General features: G+C 38.8%; 1 protein-coding gene across 1 annotated transcript in view; it reads right to left on the bottom strand.

Moving 5' to 3' along the window:
* Positions 1 to 3100: 3100 nt before the first annotated feature.
* smad1 (SMAD family member 1) overlaps positions 3101 to 22995 on the bottom strand; it is a 67697-nt gene continuing 47802 nt past the window's right edge. The window contains exons 5-7 of the mRNA XM_055158112.1: positions 14598 to 14819; positions 12302 to 12558; positions 3101 to 10156 (exon numbers count right to left, since the gene is read on the bottom strand). Coding sequence (XP_055014087.1) covers positions 10013 to 10156; positions 12302 to 12558; positions 14598 to 14819 — 623 coding nt within the window. The 3' untranslated portion in view covers positions 3101 to 10012. The remainder of the gene's footprint in view (positions 10157 to 12301; positions 12559 to 14597; positions 14820 to 22995) is intronic.

Genomic DNA, 22995 nt, shown 5'->3' with positions numbered 1-22995 from the left:
TGAGATTAATTCGATTAATTAATTACAGATCATAATTAATTAATCTCTCAATTTTTTTAATCGCATGACAGCACTAATCGTATTCCATCATTGTGGTCTGATCTGTGCAAGTGAAGTTGAGTTTATCTTTAGTTTACTACATTTATAACATCCGTGTTCATTCATATATTTAATGTGAGAATCTACAGTGTAAAATAACCATGGACATAAGACAGAAACATGAATGAAAAAGTGTCTCCAAACTTTTGAGAAGAAGAGTATGTTCCTTTAACGCTTTTATCAAACGGTAAAAGTTGCGTTGGAATCAGAGGCCGGTGCAGTTGTTGTGGTGGTCTAATTGAAGGTTTGTTCTCCACGTGCGTAATGCGTCTGTCACTAAAATAAAACATGTATGTTTTGTTTCAGAAAGTGCACTCTGTAATTAGTCAAACCCAAACAAAAAACATACAGTACAGCCACACACAGACAATAAACTGTGGAGTTGTGAAGGGATGTAACGATATAAAAATTTCACGTTACGATATTATCACGATATGCATCTCACAGTTCGATATTCACTGTAATATTTTGGAAAAGCAAATAAAATTGTAGACAGAAGATACTTTTTGCTTTTAAAATACCTTGACAAGACTTTGGTGCGAATCATTACTGTCATAAACCCAAGAATTAAGAGAAAAACACATTTCTTCATGTTGTTTGCACTGAAATGGATCATGGGATTTGTAGTTCCCTATCTTTATTAGCTGTTGCTATTATAAAACCATCAATTTACGCAAAAAAAAACCTTTGATAATTAGATATATTGTGACAGTCCATGATAATATTGAGAGAACTTTGACGATACAATATCACGATATTTTGGTTATTGTTACATCCATAATAAAATATAATCGAAATAATAATATTTAAATAATTTAAATAATAAACATATAACTATAAATAAATAAATATATATATAAAATAATACAAATGGAACTTGTAATTCGATATATTGTGACAGCCCACAATATTATTTAGAGAACTTTGACGATACGGTATCATGATATTTCAATTATTGTTACATCCCTAATAAATATCATCGTAATAATATTTAGATAATTTTAATAATAAACATAAATATAAATACATATATAAAATAGTACAAATAGAACTTGTAATTAAATAAATTGTGACCACCGACGATATTATTCAGAGAACTTTAACGATACGATATCACGATATTTTGTCCCTAATAAAATATCATCGTAATATAATATTTAGATAATTTTAATAATAAATATAAAAATATAAATAATATATAACTATAAATAAATACATACACAATAATACAAATACAACAATAAATACATATTAAAACAATCATTTTATTTAACAAATTTCATCCTAATTATAATGTCATCCTAATAAAATTTCTACACTTGAAAAAAACAATATCTAGGTAAGTTAAAATGACTTAAATTAAGAAAATTTTACTTTATTTGAGTCGATTCAACTTGACAAGTCAAATTATCCACCAATGGAATAAGTGTTTTTCTTAATTTAAGCAACATTTGATTTTGTTTCTTATTTTAAGTGCAAAAAGTTGATGTTTTTCTTATTTAAAGTGTAGCAAGATATAGCAAATACAAAAAAATTTATTCCACTGGCAAATCATTTTATTTTATTTTATTTGATTTATTCAAGTGAAATTTACTCAAACCATGATAAAACTTTCTTAATTCAAGTCATCTTAACTTGACTAGATTTTGTTTTTTGCAGTGTAACTGGATATCGATACCAAGGAACAGACTCGATACTCAATACTGATTCTGATACCACAATAATAATAAAAAACACTCTTCCTTTAGACAACAGAACGTGAGTTTCAATATTAAATCACAGTACTTTCTTTTCTACTCCCATGTGGTTTTATATCTGTGTTCTCCCTCAATGGTCCAGGTTGGTTCCCTAGTGCTGCATGGGTGTATACTGGTCTATGCATTTATTATTAATTTATACGCATGAGAGTGAGAAACACAGTGTCGATTCTTTGTTTTTTCGTACAAAGAATTGACAATAAACGTTTTTGAAATTTTGAACTTGATGTGCTCTTATATTCCATGTCGCCACAGCCAGGTGCTGTGTGTGCGGACCAGGCCGTCGGGACACCCGTCCCCGACCGCCGCCCAGTCCTCTATGCACCCGACCCCTATGAACCCCTCTGCGAGTGGTGAGCCCACAGGAGGGTGGACCCACGTCGTCCTTTTGGGCTGAGCCCGGCCGGGCCCCGTGGGCAAAGGCCCGGCCACCAGGCGCTCGCATTCGAGCCCCAACCCCAGGCCTGGCTCCAGGGTGGGGCCCCGGCTGCGCCATACCGGGCGACGTAACGGTCCTCGATATTAAACTGTTCATATTGGTTCTATGAACTGCTCTTAGTCTGCCCCGTCACCTAGGACCTGTTTGCCATGGGAGACCCTACCAGGGGCGTGATGCCCCGGGCAACATAGCTCCTAGGATCATTCGGGTACGCAAACTCCCCCACCACGGTAAGGTGGCAGTTGGGGGGGGATACAAGCGGTCGAAATGAGTTTCCTTTGCAGGGTGGCTGGGCGCTCCCTTAGAGATAGGGTGAGGAGCTCAGTCACACGGGAGGAGCTCGGAGTAGAGCCGCTGCTCCTCCACGTTGAGAGGAGCCAGTTGAGGTGGCTCGGGCATCTGTTTCGGATGCCTCCTGCTGGAGGGACTATGTCTCTCGGCTGGCCTGGGAACGCCTCGGGATCCCCCTGGAAGAGCTGGAGGACATGTGTGTGGAGAGGGAAGTCTGGGAGGCCCTCCTCAGACTGTTGCCCCCGCGACCCGTCCTTGGATAAGCGGAAGAAAATGGATGGATGGATGTGCTCTTATACTTGTTCTGATACAACTCAAAATCATTCTAAAGATTTTCATGAAAGGTTCATTTCTGTCCTGTGAATGTGACTTTTTGAGTACTGATACTTACCCAAATGAATATCTAATTTCAACACTAGTTTTAGTATCAGTTAGTATCTGATTTTCGATACTTCTGACAATCCCCAGTACACAAAGACCCCAGAGACTCAGACTTTAAGTAATGAAACAAATTTATTTTTCCAGTAGAGACATGACATTTTCATGGAATAAAACAGCTATTTCTGGGTGGGGGTGGGTGATACGACAAAAAACTGATATCATGATTTCCTTGGAGCCAGATCACGATTTCGATTTTACACAATTCATAATTAACTTTTAACTATTTTTGTAATGCCCTTAGGAGGTCAATAAAATAATCTGCTTCGTATAAAAGTTCAAGCGCCTATGACAGGTTGGGCTACCGAAAGATATTTAAAGGTGCACTGTGTAACTTTTCTGGTCTGCCATCTGCTTGTCTCCATGGTGATGTTACTGCTTTACCTGGGATGTTCCACAGTACGGCATTAAACCAATATATCTTGCATTTATCCAATTACAAATGTTTTAATTCTGAAAACTTCTGCAAAAACGTGCGTCATTATTGTGAGCGGGTCCACTTCTCCACAGATCTGACCTGTAACTTGGCCTGGTGATGCGGTCTGCCCGTCTCCATGGCGATAGTTAAATGATATGTCGTACTGTAGATCATTTGCGGAAAACATGGAGTTGAAGTGGTGGACCCTGTACCAGAAAAGTTACACAATACACCTTTAAGTTTCATCCAGTTTGTTCATTTTTTAGGTTTCAAATTTTACTTCCTGGTTAGAAATCAAGACACTGAACCAAAAATCCTCTAATGTACATTGAAATTATAATTTGACTAATAAAAATATAAGGAAAAAAAAAAAGTAATTGTTGAAATCACATTTAAACTGTAGAAAAAATGTTACTAAAGTGTAAATTTGGCCTAGTGTGATGTGATTAATATGTCTGAACTCTCTACTTCCTGCAATTTTCAACATGTTTTTCACAAATTAGTTCATGATTTGTGTAAAATTATAATTTATATTTACAACAGAGACGTTTTTAGTTGTGGGTCCATCACCTGCTTGATTTTATGGGTATGTCATTGCTCTGCCTGAATGTTCCACAGTGTGACATTAAACAGCTCTACTTTACATTAATGCGTGTATCATTCGTTCATTTGTTTTTCAAAATAAAACCAAAAATAAGAAAATGAAAAACCAACTGTTTTCTGTTTATTTACATTATTTGTCTCCAAAACCAAAATTTCAGTTTTTGATTTTGTGTTTAAATGAATAAAGGAAAACTCGGATAACGTCTGTTTTCCGTGACTTAAACTGCGATGCCGGACTGAACCAGGACAAAACCAGGACTGAACCAGGAGTAAAACAGGACTAAAACCAGGTCTAAACCAGGACTAAACCAGAACTGAACCAGGACTCAGTGTTAGGACGGACCCGGAGGTGCACCCACATAGACTGTCGGGTGACTGAGACCAGGACAAGATCGGGACTGAGACCAGAATGGAGACTAATTTAGTCCTGGTTTAGACCTGGTTTAGACCTGGTTTAGACCTGGTTTAGACCTGGTTTAGACCTGGTTTAGTCCTGGTTTAGACCTGGTTTAGACCTGGTTTAGACCTGGTTCAGTCCTGGTTCAGTCCTGGTTTAGACCTGGTTTAGACCTGGTTTAGTCCTGGTTTAGACCTGGTTTAGACCTGGTTTAGTTCTGTTTTAGTCCTGGTTAGGTCCATATGCGGCGCAAAAGTCCGGCATCGCAGTTTAAGTCACAGAAATGGGAAAAGGCCATTATCCATTTTTTTTCATTATTCATTTAAACACAAAATCAAAAAACTGAAAAAAATTATAAATTTTTCATTTTAGTTTTGGAGACAATTAATGACGAAAGTATATTTTTGTTTTCTTATTTTTGGTTTTATTTTGAAAAACGAATGAACGAATGATACATGGATGTAAATTTATTAAATCACAGTTTTAGTAGTTTCATAGCTCAAAAATACCTAGAAAAAAGGCATTCTCACTGTGAGCGGGGTCGCCTCTCCACAGATCTGACCTGTAACTTAGTCTGGTTTGGTCTCCATGAAGATAGAAAGGTTTAATTCCATACTGTGGAACACTCCAGATGATGCAATAACATTTCAATTCAGAAAACCATCTGACGGACCCTCCACCAGAAAAGTTACATCTTTACGTAGAAGTTAGAGACTCGTCAAAACCTGTCAAACGCACTTTCACTTTCACTTTCACTTCACTGTTTGGTAAAATCCAGCTGCCACTCACTCAGAGCCTTAGAGACGATTCGACCAAAAAAAAGCAGATGCTCACGATTCCACGTTCATCGCCGCATCACCCATCACCCTCTTTCTGTGAGTTTTGTTGAGCCGACACAACAAAAACATAGGGACAAAAACAGAGCGATATGTAAAAGTGCAAAGGATTAAAAAGAAAGCATTCAAAAATACAAAAAGAATGTGACGAGTTCGATAGCAAATAGGACTGTTCAAAGCAAACAAAAAGGATGAAATGGCAACATCTGCATTTACATTTTATATAAAAACAACAAGTCACATCTGGACATCAGTAACTCTTTTTATAGATAACACTACATAGGGGTTTCCTTAACAGTCATAGTTTTTGCTCAGTCTATGTAATAAATGCAAACAAACAGGCCAGTCGACAGAAATTTGGGGGGCCCCGGGGCAAGAATCCTCACGTGGGCCCCCCTCTGATATAAATTAATAGGAAGAGAGGCAATTTTTAAGCCTCTTGGACGACAGACGACTGCGCCCCCCTCTGTCGACTCCCCTGAAAACAAACGCGTAGGCTGTGTCCGAATGTCCACCCCAGTCCCTAACCTTTCATTCACGACAAGGTCCTAGACTCTTTAGAGGACTTTGTAGTCATTCACAAAGCGATTTAGACTTGCAGCTCACTAGATTTGGGTGAAAAAGTCCACTGAACTCTAATAAAACTTGATTTCTACAATAAATAATGATTAAAATTGATTGGCACACAAGTATCAATGGATCATACAAGTTTTCGTCAAGCTGAATCCCACGTAAACATCGGCCTGTCAAGATAATTAAAACATTGACTTCAATATATCCTCCTGGGACCCGAAGAAATAAAGTGTGTTGCAGTATTTTATTTTTTGTGATTTTCTATCTGTTTGAAGGTAAATGTAAACCTTAGCATTTAGATTTTGTTAATTTTATTTTTGTAATAAGTCCTTTGTAATGGATGCCGAGAACATTTTGGTGTTAAATCCACGTGAAGTTAACTTTTTTGATGACCAACATCTCTGACAAGCTTCTACAATCGCCTCAAAAAGTTTTTAGACTCCCTTTTAATTCTTAATTTTTTTTTTTAAATCATTGTGCAGCCACAAATCAACTCCTATTAAGTTCATTTTTTTAGATCCAGGACCTGATAGTACCTATAATCCCCCATATTTCTGCTTTTAAAATAGCTTGACAAGATTTTGATGTGAAATATTTCTTTAAGGGACTTTAGTGTCTCATTCACAAAGCGATTCAGACTTGCAGATCACTACATTTGGGTGGAAAAAAAGTCCAACAAACTCTGATAAAACTTGATTTCTATAATAAATAATGATTAAATCCGACTGGCACAGGAGTGTTTATGGACCACACAAGTTTTTATCGTTCAATATACGACAGATGGAACAATGTGGTTTTTGGCATCAGTATTTATTATGTGTACATTTTATTTGCACTACTAGTACATTTTTATTTTTTTTATGTCTATATAATGAGATTTGAGCTGTAAAAGATTAAATTAATCACATCTGTGCAGTGGCAGAGTTAGCAATTTGGGGACCCTAGGCGAACTTGAGTTTGGGGCCCCCAGTAAAATAGTTGTTTTGTTTTAATATATTTATTGCCTGTTTTTCCTCATTGTTCTTGAGACATGAACATCTCTATTTATTTGAATTATGGCGGATTGGAAAGTTGTCTTATTAGTTAGGGAGACTACTAGACAACCAGAACTGAAAGTAGTTTTATTTTTTTGCAACAATTACATTTTTGTTTACATCCATTACATATGATTATTCTTAGTTTTCTTCTGATTATTGTTTAAAAGTAAACTACTCTCATTTAATGTCATATTGAGAGAAAATCAAATTGCTCTGAGGCCTCGGACATTAGTGGCACTGAGGGCAATTGGTTGGGGGCCCCTCCAGGTTTACTTACTTTTGCCTAATGGTAGCGCCGCCTCTGCTTCTGAGACTCATTACAGATGCAAACTAAGAATTACAGTATTTCATTCTTCTATGTATTTTCTGCAGCTTGTGTTTTTTTAAACAATATTGTACATTCAGAATAGTTTTTGTGGTTTAAATCTGCTCTTGGTTTATCGTTTTAGTAGCATAAACTAGTCTGAATATAATCGTTTGTACAATTTCAGCAATATATCGTCTTTCAAAACTTGTTACCGTGACAGGCCTTCGTAAATAGACTGGATCAATCCGCTTTTTGTCTGAGATGTGGGAATTATTCATATTTTAACATCTTGAGCTAAGTTAAAGAGCGAACACTAGCACCTTCACACCATAACAGTTTATTTAATTGTGTTTTATTCAAATTAATCAGGATCAAGAGTGCGATAAACCAGCGCTTTAATCTGCTTTATTACGTTTAACACTTGTCTCTGTCTGCTGTTGTTTTACCAACTCTTGCAATGCACTGTGGTCTATATTGATCAGTCTAGTGACCATCAATGCCCATTACTTTTCAGGTTGTATTGTGGGAAATTTTGAGTGCACTTCTTTTTTACACACTGGACTTTCGGACACCCATAAAAAAGCGTCCTCTAGTGTGGACAATCGGACACAGCCATTCTGTTCTAAATGAGACATACTTGCTGCACAACAACGGACAAACTACAGTGTATTGTTTGTCTCTGCTTTGTGTTCAGCTACGGTTTAAATCTGTAACTCTACATTTACCAAACTATGCCTTGCAAAACCCAGAATGCACAGCACATATTCTATAGTGAGTATATCCGGACAACACTATTCTCCTGTTTAAAGGGCCAATATTACGCAAACGTGATTTTCAAGCCACGTTATAATGTTGTTAAACTTAACCGAGTTGTGTTTTGTTTCGTTCACACATCGAGTAATCCTTAATTATTAGTCTGTCTACATCTCCAAAGCCCAAAATGCTCTGTTACACTTTGTGACGTCGTGACGAGGTAGTTTTCCAGTTAATAGCTTCCATTTACCTTTTGTTTAGCTGAGATTCAAGGGCAATCACCCAAATGATTCTAGTGAAGGTGTTTGGAGTTTAAGGGCCTGTTTACAAGAGAACTTGCAGGTAAAAATGATTAAAATATTTTATCGGAAGTCCCTTTTGTTTAGACAGTGACGGCGTTTTTGGGTAGCCAGGTTGGCGCCACCTCGTGCTCCTCCTCTCAATTTAATTTCTCTTCAGCGACTAGTTCAGGAATCGGAATACACTAGACAGTTCGCAAAACCCCGAAGTGAAAGTTCGGACACCAGCCAATCAGCGAAGAGCCAGACATTCTGTGTTGGCAATGATTCCCGAGATCAAGGATTTAAAGCCAGAACAAAGAGAATGTTTTATTTATTTAATTTTATCAAGGGGAAAGATGTTATTGCCTTTCTTCCTACGGGATTTGGGAAAAGCTTAATATACCAGTTAGCCCCGTTAGTGGCGCATTAAATTAAAAAAAGTACCAGCCTACTGTTGAGCGAAATGATTTCTAACGCTGCGAGGTCAGACGGTTTCTACAAAGTGAAACCGACTGATGAATCAAGCTAGTTTTTGAGGCTTAAAATTACAAAAGTCTGAAACCACCCTCCAGAGTGGAAAAGTTGAAAACGCTCCGCTGTAGCGTTTACGTCTACGAAGACGCAAAACTCTGGTCAGATCTGCTCACGTTGCATACGAGTTTACGTCACATACATCTCCGCCGTGCATCACCACCGAGCTGTCTGGCATGCATACCCAATCGAATTCCACACACTTTTGCATCACCGTATGCATGCAGATTTCCTAATGAAAACTCTCGTCTAAACGCGGAATAAAAAGTGCAGACACAACGCCACTTTTGCGTCTTCTGTTCAGTCAGTCATCATATAAACATAGCCTAAAAAAACACTTCTTGTATTAAAACCTGATATCACAAGATGTCTTTTCAGTTTGTGAGAAGAGCTCAGCCTATGTATACAGGATCTGTGTGTTAAACATGTGTGAATGAAACAAAACACAACTCCGGGTATGTTTTTTGACAGAAACATTATAACATAGATCAGAAGATAGCGTAATATTGGCCCTTTAAAGTCTTTAGGACACAAGAGTAACACAATATGACCAACTATTTTACAATACTTTGTAGACTAGTCTGAAATGCCCTTAGTGCCATGCCCCATTTAATAAAAACCCACCCGAACTCCACCCCTTTTTAAAATTCATGGTACGGAATTTCATTAGACTGTTGAAAAGTTTATAGTTTTTTTGTTTTTTTTTGTGATCTTCACTTTAGTCGTGCTGGTCGTGCTCCCAGTCTCTGCTTTGTTCAGACATCGTTGCATCCAACCATCTCCGTGATTTGGAATGTCCCGTTATCTTCCTACACATGAACGCATCTCGAGATTTCAAGGAACAAAATGGACGTAACACCGCGAGAGTCAGAATTGTAGATCGGCGAAAGAGAGGGGGGGAGAGATTTGGGAGAAGAAACGCATCCTAACGAGTGTGATGGGTGTTCTAATTATTACAGTTGGTCACAGAGATCAAGTATCTTCCAGTTGCATCACGCTCTTGTCGCTTGAATCCTCTCCCAGACTAAAATGTGCCCAATTCAGATCCTTCAAGTACAAGACCAACCAAAAGCACTGAACAGCGTGGTGGGACAAACAAAACAGGCCCCAGATCAGCTTGTGGTTCATCTCAAACATCTCCGAGCGACCGATCGAAGCACAAACCAGCCTGGGACCAGCTAGCCTGATTTCTTGCTACGTTAACCAAAATGCTGGGGTATGGACAGCCGCAAGGGCGAACGGGGAGTAAAACCTAGGACACGGAGGAGATGGGGTTGTGAGGGGAGCCCATCTGGGTTAGAACTTTATCGAGCCACTGCAAGGGGCCGTGCAGGTGGATCTCAATCCAGCAGGGGGTGCTGGTCACATCCTGGCGGTGGTACTCTGCGCCCCAACCCTGTGACAAAGTAAAGCATTCTTATTATTACACGGAACAAAGAGATTCAAGAGGCTCTACTCATGCTTACGCTCACAAACCAGGAAGACGTTTGGAAACATGCGATGACGACTTTCGGTGTAGTTTCCGACACTGGACTCGCCGACCGACTGTGATCAAACCCACTGAAGTAAATGTGATCAGCGGTAAAATGAAGACTGCAAACGTATGTGCTATTTGGAATCATCTTGGATTTGGCGTTGAGTTGTGTTTCAGTGGGGAAATGATGAAAGCTGAGATACTGTTGTAATTGCTGATCAGCCGAACATAACGGAACACTACAATGGCATTTAAGCTACGTTCAGACTGCAGGGCTTAATGCTCCATTCTGATTTTTTGGTGAAATCTGATTTTTTTGCGAGGTCGTTCACATTTCCAATTAAATGTGACTTGTATGTGATCTCCAGTGTGAACTTTAAATGCTCCAAAAGTGTCCTGCATGCACATCAGAGGACACGACTACATCACAGGCAGCGAGTGTGCTCAGCGTTTACAGAAGTCGCCGAGACATGGACGCGAGCATTGAGCACCTAGAGATTTTAACGATGCTGTCGTATTGGAGCCAGAACATGTACAACTTATTTGTTTTAGGGAGGAGATTGAGGATGAGAAGGATGAGGTTTTTGACCGTGGCGTTTTGTGGGGCAGTGGCAGCGACGTCCGTAGAAAGGAACGTGTGGGTGCACAGTCGCTGCCAAGAATGATGGGATTCAGATGTGCTTCGCTCCTTCACTGACACGGAGTTCACACACGATTTTCGTATGACGAGAAGAACATTTGTGTACATTTGTGACGTGTAGGTGGGATGAATGTGACCTGGCCGTTCAGACTGAAGACGCATGTCAAAAGATCGGATATGTATCGGTTTTAGGACCACATATCCAAGTGGCCTGGGTCACATTTGAAAAAATCAGATCTGTGTCGTTCAGACTGTCATTAAAAGATCAGACACAGGAGCATAGTGGTAAAAAAATCGGATATAAAATATCGGTTACTTCAGGCTGCAGTCTGAACGTAGTCTTAGATGAAGAAAACTGAGCCATTTTCCAGTTTTTCCTAGATTTTGTCAGACTTACTATAGTGAACAGAGCCCGCAGGAAGTTGTAATCGCATCTTTCCAAACGTCTTCTTGGTTTGTGAAGTAAGCGTGAATAAAGCCTACACATTCCCTAAACTGACCTGAGAAATGTTTGACAAGCTAGTAAAACAGCTTTAAAAACACAAAAGAGCTCTCCATGTGCAACTGCAATGAGGACATAACATTATCACATGGCCAAAAGTTCAAAAAGTAAATATTTTACAGAAGACATAATGACATCAGTGGATCATTGTTATAAATTGCTCATTTGCAATATTAGTCTAAATTTACTTAATAAAAGAAACAGTAAAAACAATCAGGTACAGGGCAATTAAAGGTCCTATATTACACAAAACTGACTCTTATGAGCTTTAAGCCTTGTTAGAATGTTGTTACTTCCTCAAAAACACACCTAGAGCTGTGTTTTCTTTCATTCACACATGTTTTAGTAATCTTTTATTATTAGTCTTCAAAGTTCCACCTTGTGATGTCAGGAAGTGGTAGTTTTTCAAGTTAAAAGCTGACATTTCACTTTTGTTCAGCAGAGATTGGTGATTCCGAACAATTCTAGTGAAGTTGTATAAAGTTAAATTATGTGTGAATGAAACAAAACACAACTCCAGGTATGTTTATGATGAGGAAACAACATTATAACATAGCTCAGAAAACAGCGTACCATATTTTTCAGACTATAAAGCGCACTGGATTAAAGCGCATCAGATTATAAAGCGCATTAAGCAAAACATTAGGACGACAATTTTGTCTGATAACCTTAGAGATCCATTGGCAGGTAGTGGACAATATCTCACCAAAGTCGTACTAAAACATTTTGACAGATTTTTGAGCACCGTGTACCACATAAAATCCGTTCGAGGTCAGTAAGCACAAACAGAATTAATATATAAGGCGTACCAGATTATAAGGTGCATTGTCAATTTAAGTTAAAGTTAAAGGATTTTAAGTGCGCCTTATAGTCTGAAAAGTACAGTAATATGGGCCCTTTAAACCAGTCTAAAACTCCATCTCACCTTGACGAAGCTCATGCGGATGGTGCACATCTTGGTGAGTTCGTACACCGCCTCAAAGCCGTGGTTCACAGACTGGGCGAGCAGCTCGGCAAACTCCTGGTTGTTGAAGATCTTGAGGCTGCAGCCGCTGGGGATCTTGCAGACGGTGGTGGGGTGGAAGCCGTGGTGGTAGTTACAGTTACGGCTCTGGACGAAGATGCTGCTGTCACTCAGACACTCGGCGTACACCTCCCCTCCCACGTAATACAGATGCACACCTGGAGAAGAGCAGAGTCAGTAATCCAGTCTAATTCACTTTATTTGTACTGATACTTTGCAGCTGAAACTGTAAGCACTGATCTGTTTGCAGCTTTGTTAGACTTTAGATTATTCACGGAGGACAGACTCTATGGATAATCTGGAAGAGAATTATACAGTTTTACAACTTCATGTGAGGGTAAAATAATAAGTAATAAAGTACTAAAGTCTCCTACTTTGTTTTTGTTTATATCTTGTGCCAGTATGTTTCTAAAATGTAGAAAGTAGTAAAAATAAAGAAGTAAAAACATTGAATGAGAGAGTGTGTCCAACCTTTTGGCTGGTATTTAAACATACACGACCAAGTCAAAAGTTTGGACACATCCTTTCATTCAATTTATTATTATTTTTTTTTAATTTTGACTACTTTCTACATTTTAGACAAGACATCAAATATATGAAGCAAGATTTATGGACTTGTGTAGTAATTTCTGACAAAGCAAAGAGTATCTACTTTGAGGATTTTAATATAAAATATTAAAAAATGTATTATTATTTCACTTTTTGTTACATAATTCCACATATCTTTCTTCATATATCTGATGTCTTCTATGTGTATTTAAAATATAGACGGTAGGAAAAATAAAGGACAAAAAAACACTGAATGCGATGGTATGTTAGTATGAATGTATAGCTTTTTATCAGCAGAAACAATAATGAAAACATGGTCAGCCCAAAATCAATACATTTGCAGTCAGCTCACATTGTTGTTATGGCTGTTCTCCCCTCCACCTCCTAATCCTCGGCAAATATCGACAGCACAGATTGATTCAGCCCTGTCTGCGGTCATTGGCTTTGGGCGACTGCTCGTTTGCTCGTGTCTTTGGGTCTTTGGGCTACTGCACCTTTGCGCTCATGTTTTTGGGTTTTTGGGCTACAGCACCTTTGCTCTCATGTTTTTGGGTTTTTGGGCTACAGCACCTTTGCTCTCATGTCTTTGGGCGGCTGCACCTTTACTCGCATGTTTTGGGCTACTGCAACTTCATTCGCATATCTTTGGGTCTTTGGTGTACTAGACCTTTGCTCTCGTGTCTTTGAGTCTTTGAACTACCGCACCTTTGCCCTCAAGTCTTTGGGCTATTGCACCTTTTCTCTGATGTCTTTGTACTTCTGCACCTTTGCTCTCGTGTCTTTAGACTACTGCACCTTTAGTCCCAAGTCTTTGGGCTACTGCACCTTTACTCTCGTGTCTTTGTACTACTGCACCTTTACTCTCATGTCTTTTGGGTTTTTGTACTACTGCACCTTTACTCTCATGTCTTTTGGGTTTTTGTACTACTGCAACTTTACTCTCATGTCTTTTGGGTTTTTGTACTACTGCACCTTTACTCCCATGTCTTCGGGTTTTTGTACTACTGCACCTTTACTCCCATGTCTTTGTACTACTGCACCTTTAGTCTCATGTCTTTGTACTACTGCACCTTTGCTCTCGTGTCTTTGGACTACTGCACCTTTACTCTCATGTCTTTGGGTTTTTGTGCTACTGCACCTTTACTCCCATGTCTTTGTACTACTGCACCTTTAGTCTCATGTCTTTGAGTTACTGCACCTTTACTCCCATGTCTTTTGGGTTTTTGTACTACTGCACCTTTACTCCCATGTCTTCGGGTTTTTGTGCTACTGCACCTTTACTCCCATGTCTTTTGGGTTTTTGTACTACTGCACCTTTACTCTCGTGTCTTTGTACTACTGCACCTTTGCTCTCGTGTCTTTGGACTACTGCACCTTTACTCTCGTGTCTCTTGGGTTTTTGTACTACTGCACCTTTACTCTCGTGTCTTTGTACTACTGCACCTTTACTCCCATGTCTTCGGGTTTTTGTACTACTGCACCTTTACTCTCCTGTCTTTGTACTACTGCACCTTTAGTCTCATGTCTTTGAGTTACTGCACCTTTACTCCCGTGTCTTTTGGGTTTTTGTACTACTGCACCTTTGCTCTCATGTCTTTGGGTTTTTGGGCTACTGCACCTTTACTCTCATGTCTTTGGGCTACTGCACCTTTGCCGATGTGCCTCCTGGTGTTCTCGATGGTGGAGTTGCGGTTGACGTTGGACAGGAGGCCCAGACAGAAGCGGTTGCGATTGTTGGAGGGGTCTGTGAAGCCGTCGACGAGGACGCTGGTGGAGGAAGCCTGGAACGCCTCCCCCACACGGTTGTTGAGCTCGTAGTAAACAATGGAGCACCAGTGTTTGGGTTCTTCATAGGCCACGGGCTGCACATCTGCACAGGAAATACATTAAACGGTTAGAGAGCGTGTGCAGAAAAGACAGACACAAGACACACTGAACAAAACTACAACCTGGAAGTTTCATCAGATTTAGAATTTTAAATGCAGCTGAATTTCTCACTTTTGATATGTTTAAAACTCAAAATGAAAAATTTACCTTTTGAATAAAGTTCAGAGAGGTTCAATTTGGTTTTCCAATGTTATGTCTATGTTATGTTATGTCAGATCAGTGTTAAAAAGAACCTTTATGTGGAGCAGGGCCGGGTATCATTAAGAAGTTGCCGATACGATAACTATCTCGATACAGTGAGTTTTTCAGTCAACACGATTCAATACAATATATTTCATATCAATTCAATACGGTTCAATAAAAAATAAAGGGTAAATCATGGCTGTGATACTAAAAGTGGTCTGGCTGCTCCTTGCATTTGCACCTCTACAAGAGTTTTGGTGTGCGTTTTCTGTTTCTTTGAAATGATAAAAAGTACCCGCCTACTGTCGAGCGAACGAAATCTAACACTGCGAGGTCACACGGTTTGTACAAAGTGAAACGAAGTAAAACGAAGTAAAACCGGCTGATGAATCTGGCTACAATCAGATCGGTTCTCTACAGCATTTTCCATGGTTGTTACTTATTTTGATTTTGAGGACTTGAAAATATATATGCTGAATAGTTAAAAGGTGAATTCTTATACATTTTTATTTTATTTTATGCATTTATTTTGGGCATGTAAAAATGTTACATTCTTATACAATGGAACATACAACATAAGTGAAATCGAAATTAGTTCAATTTGTGTTGTTCATCTTGTGACTATCAGGTTGTTTTTTTTCCTCAAACTTGTTTTATTATAAGTCAAACAGTCAAGTGTGAGTGAGTGTGTTTGTGGTTGTGCTGATTTTGTTGTTTTCAGGCTTTTTTGAATTTATGTATCCTACTGTCTGCCCTACTGTATCTGTCTTTTGTTGTATCTGTCTTTTGTTGTTGTGAGGACCCCCTCGAAAACAAGATGACAAGACATCTCAAGGGGTTTATCCTCCAAATAAATAAATTCTAATTCTAAAATCATGCCCAAAAAATTATCATTATCATTTATCATTTTTTAATCAGCTGGAATTTAGAATAAAAAAATACAGATGTTTTTTCAGAGTACAAGCCAAAAGCAAAAGTTCACAAGTGTCACGAGTTGTGTTTTACAGTTTGCATGTTTGAAATGCATTCACTCAAGAGCTACTGGTGTTTAAAAGCCAATAACAATAGAAAATATGCGTGTGTCATTTTTCTTTCCCATTCCAGTTCCTTGTGATTCATAACTCGACAGACTCGCCTCGAACACATCTGCACGCAAACCCGCACGGCCTGCACGCTGGTTATTTCTTGACTGATTTTAAAGCGTTTCAGTGTAGGTTTATACTCCAATAACGCGCCGGGCTTCGCTCTCTGTGCACTGCGCCCGCGGGTGCCAGCTGCCCTCGCCCACTCGCTTTGTCCTGTCCAAACTTTTCCCAAACTTCCTCTGAAACATGGCACTGTGGAGCAGGTGTGTTTTGTCTGTCACCTTCCCAGACCCGCTCCACAATAGAGGCCAGTCCGCACTAACAGGATGCAGCTTGTGCTAAAGAACTCCCCAAACCCCCACAATGCATTTCAACACATCTTCCCGTCAGAGCTGTCACCACACCAGCCAGTAGGACGAATGAACCTTGACTGCAACAATTATAGAGAAATACTTGGAATACTGGAGGGTTTTTGGTAATCTCCTATGTGGGTGTAAACTGTGATCTTATTTTTATTCCATCTTTGCACTGTTTTTATTTTATTTTTTTAATTAAAGGTACATTTGTATAACTATACTAGTGGAAGGTCCGTCAATTGCTTCCGTGTATCATTTGTTTTTCAATATAAAACCAGAAATAAGAAAATTATAAAACAAAATGAAATTTTTGTTTTTTTTTTGTGTTTTTTCATTTTTCGATTTTGTGTTTAAATCAATAAACCAAACTAAACTAAACCAGGACTAAACCAGAACTAAACCAGAACTAAACCAGGTCCGACCAGACCGGGACTGAGACCAGGACTGAGGCTGGGACCAGACCAGGACCAGACCGGAACCAGACCAGGACCAGACCAGGACCACATTGTGATTCAGACCGGGACTGAGACCGGGACCAGACCGAGATCAGACCAGGACCAGACCAGGACTGAAAATGGTTTAGTCCTGCTTTAGTCTTGGTTTAGTCCTGTTTTAGTCCTGGTTCAGTCCGGTATCACAGTCACGGCAACAGGAAACGGCCGTTATCTATTTTTTCCATTCTTCATTTAAACACAGAATCGAAAACTGAAAAAACTAATCATTATCTGTTTTTTCATTTTGGTTTTGAAGACAAATAATGAAGAAAACAGTTATTTTTCCGTTTTCTTATTTTTGGTTTTATATTGAAAAACAAATGAACGAATGATACACGGATTGCATTAAACCTTTCTATCTTCATGGACACAAAACCAGACCAAGTTACAGGTCAGATCTGTGGAGAGGCAACTCCGCTCACAGTCAGAACGCCTGTTTTTCAAGATATTTTTGAGCTATAAAACCACCTGTATTTGAATAAATGTAAGGTAGAACAATGCCGTCTCCATAGAAACAAGAAGGTGACGGAGCCCTAACCAAAAAAGTTATGCATTGCACCTTTAAGACCTCTTATATATTTGTATTATATATTTTTTAGTTTTATTTGTACATTTATATAATTTGCCTTATTTCTGGAACTTATTTAGAATTTATTATTACCATTTATTACTTTTATTTTATTATTATTATATTTATTTATTTTTTTTATTATTATTTTTCTCTTCGTTATTTTATTATATTGTGACGTGTGAACTACTGTGTCCAAAATATTTCCCTTGTGGATCAATACATTTAGTTTAAGTTTAAGTCTAAAGTAAACTGGAAAAAAAAATGTTATTCTAGAAATAATAAGTGCTTGAATGTTATTAAATGGCCCATATTACAATGTTTTCTGATCTATGTTATAATGTTGTTTCCTCAAAAACAGACCTGGAATCCTGCAGATTTAGACTGAGTTCTTCTTACTGCTTAGAAGTCAGGCCAAATAAGAATTAAGCACAAACACGATTTACTTGGAATCCTCCTGTTTGCTTCCATGGAAATGTTGTTTTCTTTCACTGCAATCCTCCACAGATCCATGACATAAAACATATCTACTACCATGGAAAATGTTCCAAAGTATTGTTTTCATTTTCTGCTTCCATGGAATCATGCAGGTGATGTACCAACCCCAGAAAGTTACACACTACTGTCGCTTGAAATAAACAAAAAAAGGGTAGGGCACTTGAAAGATTTATTTTTTAAATCACTCAATTCTAGTTAAAAGTTCAAAGTTTAATTAATTAAAAGTCTTGTTTTTCTTGCAGTGTCAGCTTTTTAAATGTATTTTTTGATGGGGGTAGTGAAGAAGGACATTGAAGAAGGAACTTTTAACCATATGCTTTAACTTTTTCAGTCCTTTTTTTACTTTTGCCTTAACCTTAAAGGGCTCGTATTCCACAATTTTCTGATCTATATTATAATGTTTCCTCAAGAAGAACAGACCTGGAGTTGAGTTTTGTTTCATTCACACATTAAACACACAAAACCTGCATATTTTGGCTATGTTTATATGATGACGGTCTGAACAGAAGACACAAAAGCGGCGTCACGTCTTCACTTTTTATTCTGCGTTAAAACGAGCATTTTCGGGAGGAAATCTGCGTGTATACGGTGACGCAAAAGTGTGTGGAATTGGATTGGGTATGCATGCCATCCGACACGTTTCTGTGTACTGTATGTATGTGACGTAAACGCGTATGTGACGTGAGCAGATCTGACCAGAGTTTTGCATCTTGGGCAGTGTAAACGGAAACACTAAGGCAGAGTGTTTCATAAGCCCCAAAAACTTAGCCTGATTCATCAGTCGGTTTCACTTCGGAGAAACTGTCTGACCTTGCAGTGTTAGAATTCGTTTGCTCAACAGTAGGCGGGTACTTTTTTTGATTTAATGAATCACTGCTATTTGGTCATGACATATGTAATGTGCCGCTAACGGGGCTAACTGCTATTTTAATCTTTTTCCAAAATCCCGTAGGAAGAAGGACAATAACGTCTTTCCCCTTGATAAAATTCACCAAACATTCTCTTTGTTCCGGCTTTAAATCCTCGTTGACAACAGAGAATATATGACTCTTCGCTGATTGGCTGGTGTCTGACTCGCACTTCCAGAGTTTTTGCGAACCGTCTAGTGTATTCTGATTCCTGACCTGAAATGAAACTGAGCGGAGGCACTAGGTGGCGCCCAAAAACGCTCTCACTGCCTAAACGAAAGGCACTTCCGATAAAATATTTAGTCGTTTTTACCCCCAAGCGTTCGCGTGTAAACAGGCCCTTAGACTGAGTTCTTCTCTCACACAGAAAACACTTGTGATATTGTGCTCCACTGTGTTTTTAAACTCCATACACCTTCACTAGAATCATTTGGAACACTTTTAGCCCTGGAATTGACCGAATCTCTAGTGAACAAAAGGTAAACTGTAGCTGTTAACTTGAAAACTACCACTACAACACAAAGTAGAACTGGTCATTTTTACTTTTGGAGAAGCAGGCAGCCTAATAATCCATGTGTGAATGAAACAAAACACAACTCAGGCATGTTTTTGGTGAAGTACTGTATTTTTTGGCTGGAATAATTCTGGATCTGATGCTAAGTCTGACGACAGCTACACAGAAGAGGAAGCGGCGCTCTGTTTAGCTCATGGATCTATGGTTTATCTCTGGAGGTCGCGCAGAAGTGACACCGAGGATGAAGAATTGAATGGATTTAGTGATTTGGAGTGAGATCGTGAGTTTGGTAAACTTATGTTGTTTATGCTATAATTATCTGAATAACTGATAATCAGTGTTGTGGAGTAACAGATTACATGTACCGGAGTTACGTAATCAGAGTACAAATGATGAGTAACTGTATTCAGTAACAGTTACTGTTTCAGTGAGAGGTAATTGGATTACAGTTACTTTGTTGAAATAAATGGATTACATGGTGGTATTTTCCTGTTTTCCCGTTTTCACATTTTGGGCTATATCCCGCTTTTTATTTATTTATTTATTTTTCCCAGTAATTCCACTCATTGCCGGAAACTAAACTAGATCTAAACTAGATCTAAACCAGGACTAAACCAGGACTAAGACCAGGTCTAAACTAGTTCTAAACTAGATCTAAAGCAGGTCTAAAACAGGTCTAAAACCAGCTCTAAATTAGATCTAAACCAGGTCTAAACCAGGTCTAAAACCAGGTCTAAAACCAGGTCTAAAACCAGGTCTAAAACCAAAAACCAGGTCTAAAACCAGCTCTAAAAACCAGCTCTAAATTAGATCTAAACCAGGTCTAAACCAGGTCTAAAACCAGGTCTAAACCAGGTCTAAAACCAGGTCTAAACCAGGTCTAAAACCAGGTCTAAACCAGGTCTAAACCAGGTCTAAACCAGGTCTAAACCATCCTCGTCTTTGCTTCTCTACAGCAAATCAAGTAATCCAAAGTATTCAGATTACATTACCCACTTTAAATAACTTCATGGATTACGTTACAAACTACATTTTGGGATATGTAATCTGTAATCTGTAGGGGATTACATTTTAAAAGTAACCTTCCCAACACTGCTCATAATACATTACGTTACGTTAACATATTAATGCCAATTTAGCCTGTTGTTCTCTGTTCTGTTGTTATTACTGTAACTTGCCTTTCAAGATAAAATGTGGGTTCCTGGTCTCTGATTTTATAAAATACATTCCCCCAAAAAGTGCGAATGATATATGTTTTTTTCTTCTTCATTACGCATTTTTTGGCTGGTGCGACTTATACTCCGGAGCGACTTATAGTCCGGAAAATACGGTAACAAGATTATAGACTAACTTAAAGCTCACAAGAATCCACTGTGTGTAATATAAGACCTTTAAACGAACGCCAACTCCAGTGTGAATGTGAGGAGCATTTAAAACACGTGTAGGCTATTTATAGATACGGGCTGCTTTTTGTCATTTTTGTGCTTTTTATTGGCTCGTTTAATTCATATAAACCACAATTCTCTGGTTTGTTCAATTAAAACAGTGGCAATTACAGCCTTACATCAGATCGCAGCTTTAAGAGTAAATTAGTGCATCTTATTGTTAACGAGATTTAAGTCGTTACCACCAGCAGAGATGACATAAGCTTTTACGTTTATAGCGCTCGTAAAAGCTGAGGTTTGCCGAGCTTCCCCTGGGTTTGCCTTTGCAGATGGCAGCTCTAAATCTAAGTCACAGCCAAAGGTGATAAAGACTTTTTTTTTTTTTAATTGGACTCAAACCACCAGGGGAAATGAAGCTTTAAAAACAACTCCCCAGACTTCTCAGAAATCCTTGCACCTGGAGTTCAAGGCGAGCAGGTGCAGACAGCTTTATGTGATGAGATCATTGTGAAGCAAAGGCAGGGAGGGCGGGAGATCGGGCTGCGAAATGTCAAAAATCTGATTCTAGACTAATATCGAAACTACAGACTCATTTGAGCAGGTATCGATACTCAAACTAGAACTGGGTATTGTGGGCTTCTACCCTGTGTTTTTAAAGTTTCATTCATATGTTAATACGCCCTGTAATTAATCTGTGTTCCTTGACATGTTGTGTATGTTTTTGGACTTTGGAGTGTCAATGGGGTTGGGATATGATGTCATATGGACTGTGAATGTATATGGGACAGATAAGGGGTGTGTCTCCAACCTTTAGCATCTGCCAGCCTGTTATGGGACACGTGTTGGGACAAAGTGCTGTGTAAGTTTCCATGAAGATGCTAACTCAACAGTTATGCTGGTATAAAAGGCACCCAGTTTTTCTGTGCATCAGTGGGGGAAACGCCGACCGCGTTGTCGAGGGACGACCGACGCACAGAGAGACGCCGCGTAGGCAAAATCATGCTGAATCAACTTGAATCTTGAGACCTGAATCTGCCTGACTCAAATAAAGAGACATGTCTGAGAACTTTTCTAACTCTCCAAGTCTCTTTCTTAAGATCCTCTGTTTAGGCTGCCTCCAGGAGAAGCTGACAGTATGAATGATAACACAGAACTTTTATGATAATCTGGTCATAGCGAAGACATTTTCTTTGTATGTTTGATTTTATAAACTATAATTTCAGCCTGTCCACTAGGGGTGAGCAAAAATATCGAAATATCGGTAGGCTATATTGTATGATACAATATCGATATTGGGGCCTACTGTACCGATATATCACCAAAAGTATTTTTTACAGTTCTACATATTTGACATTTTCACTGTTTTGAGGATTAAAATGTTTGTGTTTTATATGAACTTTGCACAAGAAGTGGTTTAACAAAGACTTTTAGTATCACAGCCATGAGTTAGCCTTAATTTTTTATTGAACTGTATCAAATTGATTTGAAATATATATCGTATCGAACAAAAAATGCACTGTATTGAGGTATGTATTAGGGATGGGCATGATTAATCGATTAATTGATAATTGATCATTAAGAATTTCATCGATTACGTTCATTTTAATCGACAAACCGAATGTAGGTTGCTGTGTGTAGTGTGACCAAACAGGTGTCTGTACATGTGTCTCTGCATCAGAAGGAGCGAGACACAAACAGTCGGTCAGTCTGCAACGTACCGAAGCACAAATGCGTATTTAACGATGATTTGTACAAGAAATTCCACACTTTCCGTTGCGTTCGGGACAAGTGTGAGTCCATGTGCACAGTGAACAAAGCAGCACATATGTTTCAGTGTCCAGTGGGAAAAAGTTTTACCAGGTGAGAGTCGCGCAATGTCGATGACGAGTCCCCACCTCCCTCCCCCCGTACGGTGTCCTGGTTTTGACAAACGCAAATCTGGTCACACTAACCTGTATTCCACTGAGTCATGTCTTTTAATCCAACAGAAATTGAACCGCATCAGCGACACAAGAGCTGTAGTTTTATCTTCGCTGAGTTTATGCAAATTAGTGATGCAGTTTTAAGTTTTGTTTCTGTGAGATTTGAACAAAACTGAATTAAACACATTATAATGTCAAACGGGCTGATGTGGCTCTAGAGTCGTTACGGTTTATATGTCGTAAAGT

The sequence above is a fragment of the Boleophthalmus pectinirostris genome, unplaced genomic scaffold (assembly GCF_026225935.1).
Source record: "Boleophthalmus pectinirostris isolate CB_2022bp ecotype Guang Dong unplaced genomic scaffold, ASM2622593v1 HiC_scaffold_22, whole genome shotgun sequence".
Classification (NCBI taxonomy): Eukaryota; Metazoa; Chordata; class Actinopteri; order Gobiiformes; family Gobiidae; genus Boleophthalmus; species Boleophthalmus pectinirostris.
This window is presented reverse-complemented; position numbering and strand designations above follow the sequence as displayed.